The sequence below is a fragment of the Cicer arietinum genome, chromosome 6 (assembly GCF_000331145.2).
Source record: "Cicer arietinum cultivar CDC Frontier isolate Library 1 chromosome 6, Cicar.CDCFrontier_v2.0, whole genome shotgun sequence".
Taxonomy (NCBI): domain Eukaryota; kingdom Viridiplantae; phylum Streptophyta; class Magnoliopsida; order Fabales; family Fabaceae; genus Cicer; species Cicer arietinum.
In genome coordinates this window covers 14849523-14859403 of record NC_021165.2, presented here as the reverse complement: position 1 = coordinate 14859403, position 9881 = coordinate 14849523, and the positions used below count along the sequence as shown (strand labels likewise).

The 9881-nt window shown below is 32.3% G+C and overlaps 1 protein-coding gene across 1 annotated transcript; it reads left to right on the top strand.

Annotated features, from left to right (window-relative positions):
- The first annotated feature begins 3873 nt into the window (after positions 1-3873).
- LOC101509425 (calmodulin-binding protein 60 D-like) lies at positions 3874-9386 on the top strand. Its single transcript, XM_004504927.4, has 8 exons — positions 3874-4234; positions 4538-4613; positions 5286-5344; positions 5894-6387; positions 6463-6623; positions 6726-6929; positions 7471-7705; positions 8202-9386. Exons 1-8 carry the CDS (start codon positions 4134-4136, stop codon positions 8753-8755), a joined length of 1884 nt encoding a protein of 627 aa, XP_004504984.1. The 5' UTR covers positions 3874-4133; the 3' UTR covers positions 8756-9386.
- The last annotated feature ends 495 nt before the right edge of the window (positions 9387-9881 follow it).

Here is a 9881-nt window from a genome sequence, read left to right as displayed (position 1 = left end):
AGCGTCGTATTCTTCCGGTAATCCCTTCAATATCGCATCGATATGTTCTTGCAAGTTAATCGGTTTTTCCGCAAAATTCAGAGTATCTTTCAGGATCTTGATTCTGAGCAGATAATCCGAGATTGATTCAGTGTTTATCTTGGTAATGTTTTGTAATTGAGATTGGAGTTGTTTCGCCTTGGCGCGTACTCGAATCTTGAAGAAGTTGTTGATTTCATCCCATAACTGCATTGAATTTTTGCATCCGAGTACTCGTGTGAGCATGGATTCTGAGATTGTGGAGAGAATCCAAGAAAGAAGGATCTGATCCTCTTCGTAGCAATTATCCGATTCTGCATTGTGATCAATTGCAGGATCGGTCAAGAACTTATAAAGCATGTGACCTTTGATTATAGGTTCAACTAATTGACGCCATATCAAGAAGTTTTCTTCGTCGAGTTTGATGGAAACTGTGGTGTTATAGATAGACGTTGGATTAATCGGAAGCGTTGTGGTTATAGAAGAAGTTGGAGAACTCTTGTTGTCTTTTGGAATCTGGAGCGGTTTGGTTGTTGATGATGAAAACATGGTTTGGATCACAAGGCTCTTCTCTTTCCTTTTGGTTTGGTATTATATATTGATGAAGATGACAGAGGTATAATGAAGTGTGAGAATTAGATTGAATGTGAACTTGTGTAGTACTTTATAGATGGATTCAAATATTTATAACAGAAATACTCTGTTGTAACTGCCATGTCACAGTTAATTACGGAACTCAATTAACTAAAATAGATTATGTTAGTTGTGGATAATAGTGTATTGGCCTAACTAAAATAGATGCATTTATAATGGTATTTAGGAATATATATTGTCAAATTAATCTGCTGCTCCAAGGTCTTGCTTCTCAGATCATTCCTGTTGAAGCTGGAAGTGGAAGGCCTCACTTGCATTTTAGTAATCATATTCCAAATATATATTTATTTTTCTAGAACTTCATAGCTCTAATATTTGGCTAGTTTTCTAAAAGAATCGATCGCCGTTTCATTTTCTCTCTAACAACTATATCTTGGGAAGGGTACGAGGGATAACACTCACATACATGTGGTGTAGAAATACCCTTCAACCCAATATTTTTACATGCCTCCACCAAATTTTGATGAGTTATCTTCTTCTCTACTTTATTTTATCTCGAACAATAAATATTTTATTTTTTTTCTTGAAGTTTATTTCATCTTAAATTACTATTTAAAGTTTTATCTTTTTTTTTTATTGTTCATATATTCTTATCTTTCAAGTTTTGTTTCGTGTCTTTTACTTTTCCTACCAACCAAATTAATAAGTACACCTTCTTCATTGATAGTTCTTTAAAAGTTTTAAATATATTTTTCTTTAAATAATTTTAAATTCACAAAAATATATTTTTAATAGTTATATCATTAAAAAAGATTGACGTAACGACAATTTACATATATAATATAATTGTTTGGTGAAACAACTTATTGTATTATATATATATGTTGGGTAAATTGTATTATTAAGTGTTACATCATTATAAGTAAATATGTGAATGAATTGTTTTAAAATTATGTGTCAACGTGGAGTACTTAAACCACCAATGAGAGGTATCATTATTGGAAGTGCTCTTAAAGCATATTCAACCCTACTTCTAATAGAGTTCTTTTTCTAATAATACTTTGTTATATAAGTTTAAGATAAAGTTTTAAAATGTTAACCTAGTAAAGTGTTTTTTATTTAATAATATCAGCTATTAACAAAACATACACTTTAAAATTTAATATATCCACTTGATGTATTATTTTACTTTTATCTCTCTCTCATTTCTCCTCATAAACATCTCACATCATTCTCTTTATCATTTTCTTTAATTAGATGTATATACCTCCATCGATATCCAACAGATATTTTTGTTTGAATAATATGATTGTAGTGGTGATAACCCTCAATCCCAAAATCAAATCTGTGTCATTATATTTTTTGAAATAAGCATATATCTCATAATATGGTCTCAACCACTAAATTTCGTCAATATTACTATAATTTTTGCACTGTATTGTTTTTAACTGTCAATATCAATAATTAATATTATCATTATTTTATTAAAGATAAAGATCAAATTCGCAACTTCATTATTCCTCTGCTCCGTAACTCTTCCAGCACAATCACTAGGACATCCATTTCACTACTTATGTATTCAAGGTTGCAACTTTTATTTCTAACTAAACTTCCTCCATGATATAGAACAACTGTGATATCATCACCCATCCTAATCCTTAAAAACATTATTAACAAATATTACATCAAAATTTATCAACAATGAAACTCACGTTATCAAAAAAAGACGAAGGGCAACCAAATTCACATTATTAGAAGAAGAAATATATATAAAAAAAAAAGATGGAATAAAGTAAAAATATATCATTAATAGTAAAATTAGTTACTTCAAAGCCAATAAATAGTCTACTCATATCCATTAAAATTATAAATTTACCTGCTGGAGTTTTTGGTAATTGATCTGTCAATACTGTTTGAATTTTGAGACTTGCTCCGATACTAATAAATTATTGATCCAACTTGATCTAAAAAGTTTCTTATAAAAGGAAACTATCCTAATGAGTTATTGAGACAACTAATCTAAAACTTTTCTTATAAAGTAAATAGTGACTTTCAAAAATCGGTTATTTTGTTTTGATCTTTAGTATGTGGCACTGACATTACTTACAACTCAATTGGCCACATATGCTGTTAACATCCCAAAGTTAACAAACAGATTGATTTACTCTATGTCAAATCAACTTGGGGATTAATTTCTTAGAACATCTTCAGCGTTGGTTGCTTGTTTTGTTTCTAAACTTTAAGTGATTGTTGTTTATTTTGTTTTGGTATTAGAGGTTGTTGACATGATAATTAATGTTGCCTAAAATTTAATTAATAATTTTTATGTATTCATTTAATATTTTGTTTTTCTATTATATTATCATCCATTATATTATATCTATCATATTATTTTTTATTTTTTTTTTTCATTGAATGTTTCTAAAGAGTGTTGAGTGTCCATCAATCTTTTTTTTTTTCTTCTTAAAATTATAGAATGTTGATTATATAGAAAACAGGGAGAAATGATTGCTTATCAATAAACAATAAATAAATGTTCCAATAATTTTAAATATAGGAACAAATTTAATATTTTAATTTAAAATAAATTTAAGTGCGAATATAAAGACTTTAAGAGATGTATTAAAGAATCTCTTAAAGCGGAACATTTCAATAACTTTAAGAGATGTATTTTAAAGAATTAAATATTAGACTAAATCAATCAAATGTTACTATAATACGAAAGGACATATAAAGACCACTTAAAAAAATGAAAAATATGTATAAAAACTCAAACATTTTATAGACACATTAAAAGAAAAATAAATAGAGAATAATGTGATAAATATAATATATTAATGATAAAATAAAATATAAATATAAAAAAATGAGATATTAAATAAATATTAGAAACATCTAAACATAAAAGTTCAAAATAAATAAGAAATTAATTTAAAATAATAAGTATTTGATTTAGAGATGCTTATTGTGAGACAATTTTAAGAATGAATTAATTATAGGAAAAACTAATGTGTTCCAAAGGCACACACATGATTCAAATATAAAAATTCTGTCTTAAAATTTATATTTATAATTAAAAAATATATTTTTGATATCCTATACGATGCTATTTTGTATGAGCTTATAGTTTTTTTCACACCCGGGCCACGTGGTAAAATGATCGAAGTTTGAAAAAGATCCTCAATCCAACGATGAATATATCATCTTGAAAATGTAGATGGTTGTTTTTGATGTGCGACAAAATAAGCGTCAGATTTGGTTGGGACCTGAAAGAAAGAAAATTCAGAGACGCTTCTTCGAAATTTCTCAGATTCCGTACTGTTTCTATCTTTTCCTTTTCCACTTTCTACTTTTTCATGCTATTTTCGGCCTATCCTGTTTGGCTCCTCAGTAAACGAACCACAAGTCGCGCCAACTCCACTTATTCAACACTCCAAGTTTATAAGCTTCCACCATTCTCCGCCCATTCTTATTTTCTTTCATTTCATTTTTTCTGAGCAACCAAACGGGGAATTCACATAATGCACGGTAGATACGTTGATGTTGCTAGGGAGAAGCGAACTTTGGATTCGACTTCCGGTGAAGAAGGACAACCTGATCGGAAACGACCTGCTTTGGCTAGGTTCATTTCAGATTCGCTACTTTCTACTCTTTGCTTCATTGCAATCTTTTTTTTTTAATTCAATTTTTTACCCTATCTTATTTTCGTTTCTATCTCATAAGCAAATTTACATAAAAATACAAGTTCCTATATATGAAGGTTATTTTTTAGAATGCATTTCTTTTATGAGAGCAAGAAGATTAAAAACACATAACTAAATTTTTTAATAAGTGTGAAATTAATTACTATTAATTCCATAAAACAAGTTCCTATAGTTGAAGGAGACTTTGAGGATGCTAATAATTGTTAAGCATTGGGTTGCAGTGTAATTGTTGAAGCCTTGAAGGTAGACAGTCTGCAGAAACTGTGTTCATCACTGGAGCCTATTCTACGCAGAGTTGTAAGAAAATTCAGTTCATTGTGGTATTAATTCTTAATATGATAATCTGTTTATTGTATTTTTTAATTGATTTGTTGGACTGTATTACCTTAAGGTATCGTCTGCATTTGCTTATCACCCAATCGGCCCCTAAAACAATATCCCACGACTTGTACAGAGACTTAGATATAATTGAATACGAATTTATCACCCAATCGTTTGCATTTGCTTATCATCTCTGAGAGGCTTTCTGCAGTTAGTAGTAGTCATGTCCGGTCTTTATATCTGAGTGTGGTCAAATGTAATTTTAACAAGCATCTCTATAAATGAAGTGAATGTATGTTACTTGGCATATTAGGTACTCTTTACTTTGTGAAAACATTTCTTGTTTTCATTTCCGAAAATTAGTCTTAATTTTACTGGTTAGTAAGAGGTAAGAGGCTTTTGAGTAAACAATTGTCTACATTTCTAGAAACAGTCAAAAATTTATTTTCATTATTTTTGGAAATGTATCTTCATTAACTAGCATTTCATTATATTTCCTTGACAATGGTTTACTTCAAGAGTCTCTCATCAAGGTAAATGAACACACATTTTAGGAAATGAAAACAGAAAATATTTTCACAAAGTAAACGGTCCCTTAATGTTTGGTAATGTGTCTTATTTCTTATTTTTCTTGTACATGCATGACAGGTTAGTGAAGAAGTGGAGCGTGCTTTGGCAAAACTAGGCCCATCCAAGCTTAATGGGAGGTACACGCTCTGTTCTCTTAGCTTGTTTAAATGTACAGGGGTGTCAAAATGAATCAAGATCAATACGTTCGCCTGGCCTGATTGGTCCAGATATAAATTATCTGTGGGAATTTAACAATTCAGGCCTAATCTTAATTTTGGCACAATCCATTCCGATTCAAAAGTTAGTTTGCGCGAAGTGGTCTGTCCCGCAATGGGCTAGGTCAGCCTGTTGGCCCAATTCTTTTTTTTTTATAATAATTGAAGTTATCAATGATAAATCTAACATTTTTTTTTAAAGTTGTGATGAATCTAAAACTACATGGGTTATTAATGTACATTTTAAACTAAATGTTTTATGCACATAGACTTTTACTGGTTTCCGACTTTTCATCATTTGTTGGCTTGATGCACTATATCATGGGTCAACTTTTGTGAATTTAGACTGAAGCATGACTATGTAATCTATTATATTTGGTGATTGGGATGTTTTTTTCTGCTTATATATTATCATAATTGTTTGCAGTATCTAGACTTTGTTTCCCTAATACTCTTTTAAGTAAAATTCAGGTCTTCTCCGAAGCGCATTGAAGGCCGTGATGGCAAAAATTTACAGTTGCACTTCAAGACCAGACTATCCCTTCCCCTTTTTACTGGTGGGAAAGTGGAGGGTGAGCAAGGTGCAGCCATTCATATTGTTTTGGTTGATGCAAACTCAGGCCATGTTGTCACGTCAGGCCCAGAGTCATGTGCCAAACTAGATGTCTTTGTTCTTGAGGGGGATTTCAATAATGAGGATGAAGATAATTGGGGTGAAGAGGAGTTTGAGAGTCATATTGTGAAAGAGCGGGAAGGAAAAAGGCCTCTTCTATCTGGTGATTTGCAAGTCATACTGAAGGAGGGTGTAGGAACACTGGGTGAGCTCTCATTTACCGACAACTCTAGCTGGATAAGGAGTAGGAAGTTCAGATTGGGGCTGAAAGTTGGCTCAGGTTTCTGTGAAGGAATGCGTATCCGTGAAGCCAAATCAGAAGCTTTCACTGTTAAGGATCATCGAGGAGAATGTAAATTCATAACTTTTCTATAGTTGTTATATCTTTTATGAGACTCGTTTTAATGAAATTTCCATTGGACTATAGTATACAAGAAACACTACCCACCTGCCTTGCATGATGAGGTTTGGAGACTAGAGAAGATTGGTAAAGATGGTTCCTTTCACAAAAGGCTAAATAAAGCAGGAATATACAATGTTGAAGACTTCTTAAGACTTGTGATCAGAGACCCTCAGAGATTGCGGAATGTAAAAATCTAAACTTTTACTCATTTAAGTTATTAATGTTAACTCTTCCCTCATTTAGGAGGTGAGATGTTTGATCAATGGTTAACTATCTTTCTTATGTAGATTCTTGGGAGTGGCATGTCAAATAAGATGTGGGATATCCTTGTTGAGCATGCTAAGACTTGTGCTCTTGGTGGAAAACTTTATGTATACTATCCTGAGGATGCAAGAAACGTTGGTGTTGTTTTCAATCACATTTATGAATTGAGCGGCTTAATTGCTAACGACCAGTATTACTCAGCTGATTCCCTCTCTGAGAGTCAAAAGGTAAGGGCACATGCATAGAAAATTTTGCATTTAGGTTTTAATTCAGACCATACTGATGGCTTTGTTCTATAGCATGATTAACCTGACTTCTGAGAACGTATGAAAGTTTCTGCCCTGCAATCTGGTGGTTGTTACAAGCACTTCATGATTTTGAAAGATTTCGACTAAAAGAGATACACGTAATTGGCTTCACTATTTAAATATAGAAATGTTTAGTGCTTGGCTACAAAATACAGTTACTAGTTTTCTTCTTGGCCTCTTTTTTGTGGTATGAAGCTAATTATTTTTACATTCCTAACTAGGCATAGGGTTTCATAATTAATGTTGTTTTCTGGAATATATGTGCATAGATAAGATAGGCAGTTGGGGCGATATAACTTGTATATATACAACTTATTATTGGCATTACGATGTAATGGTGGGTAATCATGCTCTTTCAGAAAAGGAAAAAGGGAAATTAAATAAATAAATAAACTGTTCAAGGCCATATGCAAATAAAAAGATGATATTTTCTAAATAAATCCAATGGTTTCTGTTGTAGATTTATGTAGACACACTGGTGAAGAAAGCCTATGATAATTGGATGCATGTTATTGAGTATGATGGGAAGTCTCTACTAAGCTACAATCAGGATAAAAATTTGGATACTCTTCATCCTCAGGATCCCATGGGTTCCCATGAGTATTCAAACTCAATTCAGCAGATTTCCATTCCTAGTTTGCCACAACCAGTACATACAGGCCAACCTTCGATGGAAACAGGAGCAATAGTTGGAGGTATATATTTCCTTGTAAAACATTCTTATATTAGCAACAAAAGCAAAAAGGTTTTTCATTTGGTTTGGTTTACATTATTTTCTTCGCTGCTGTTTTACTTCTGTTCTCTCTCCCTCTTTTCACCACTTTGTTCAATACATTCACCGCTGCCATTAAAATTTCTATTCAAAATCCAATTTCACTAAAAGTTGACAGATTCTACCCCTGCCCCAACTTACCCTCTCCTGTCTTTAAAACTGAAAAAGCTGGCAAATGGTATTTAAAATGGTGGACATAATTTATTATAGATTCAATTAGTTTGTGATGCTTCACATGGTGAAAAATTTAACCCATTTGGTGAGTGTCAGTAAAAGAGAATGACAGCATCCCTAGACAAATAGTGACCTGCTCTAAATCCATGTCAATCTGCAGATTGTTTCACTCAATAAATTTTTTCCGTTTTAAAATGGTGAGCCCACGATAATTTTTTGATTGCTGATTATATATATGTCTGCAGTTTATCATGATGGTACAACTACCAGATTCCCATTGCCATCACAGAATGCTAATCTTAATTCTTCCATCCAATTTGATGATAATGCATTTTCACTACAAAGCCAGTTGATGAGTGTTCCCCACCAAGCTCAACTTCAAAGAAATGAAAATGGGTTGACTCATGGTCTGCCACAAACGGCTACACATGGGTTCCAGACTGCCAGCATTTCGAATTCTACTTACAGAGGAGTTGAAGACTTGTTCCCGGAGGAAGAAATCCGAATTAGAAGTCATGAGATGCTAGAAAATGAAGATATGCAGCATCTGCTCCGTATTTTTAACATGGGAGGTCATGCACATGCTTCCTTCAATGCTCACGAAGAAGGGTACCCTAATACATCTACATACATGCCTTCAAATCACACGAGCTACAATTTTGATGATGAGCCAAACCGTTCCTCAGGCAAAGCTGTTGTGGGCTGGCTCAAGCTTAAGGCAGCTTTGAGATGGGGTATTTTTGTTCGGAAGAAGGCTGCTGAAAGACGGGCTCAACTTGTTGAGTTAGATGACTCGTAAAGATAGATAGAGTCATCTGTTATGATATGTCACAGTAATTTTCTGGTTGTAGTAAGGAAGGATTCTTTCCTAACATTAAGAGTTGCCATCATGCTCAAATTTCGTACATTAACTTTGGGCAAGGACATGGAACCTGGACTAAATTATTTGATGCTGGCTTAGCATTAAGATTCCAGTGCTATAATTCATAAAAAGTTGTGCGGTGAGACCTGCCCATGCAAGAATATGGCTCTGCAACATGTCTCCTAGCTTCTTGAGATATATTCCACCCAGCATTACTGTCTAAAAGTTGTGACGGCTCGAAAGTTCGCCAGTTTTGGACTGAAGTCATTTGTTGCTTGAAGTTTGCAAGGTCTAACTAAGCGTTAACTCCCAGAAAGTTGAAATCTTAGTACATTTGCTAGGCTGCATTGAATTCCGTTTTAAACTGATGTAAATTTCTTGCTTGAAGTAGGTTAGATTTTCAACCTAATTTGTGTCTTGTTCAGCTGCCGTGCGGTATAATGATAATTATCAATTTAAACTGTTAAGTGCTTGGACTACTGTTTACTGCATAACTTGTCATGGGATAGTAGTCTTGTGGCCATCTATTAAGAAATATATACTACAACCGACTTGTTATAATGCTGAACATAGTTGTAACATGGGGTTTACGTTGATGATAACTCGTCAACTTGGTTTTTCTATAATATTATAAAATATCTTATAATATTATCTTTTATATTATATTAAAGTATTTTAATTATTTTTTAGAATTAATTTATAATTATAGAGATATTTTAAAATATCTCTCATTATTATTATTATGATTTGCTTGTAATTTAAAATTGACTATGTCTCTCTATAAATAGATATTAGTAATAATAAGAGATATTAAAATTGTTCAATTTATCATAAAACTAGTATCAATAATATTAAAATTCTTATTATTTTATTTTCTCCTTTTATCTAAAACCACACAACTTCAACATTGTAATTAGAGCTCCTGATTAGGGTTCCACTGCCTAGTGGGGTTCTAGACTTCAAACTTAAAGGAAAGTAAAATACTTTCATATCTTATTATTACAACTTTAAACTCTTTATATAGAAAAAAAAATACAATGGTAATAGTGACCAAATCATAAAA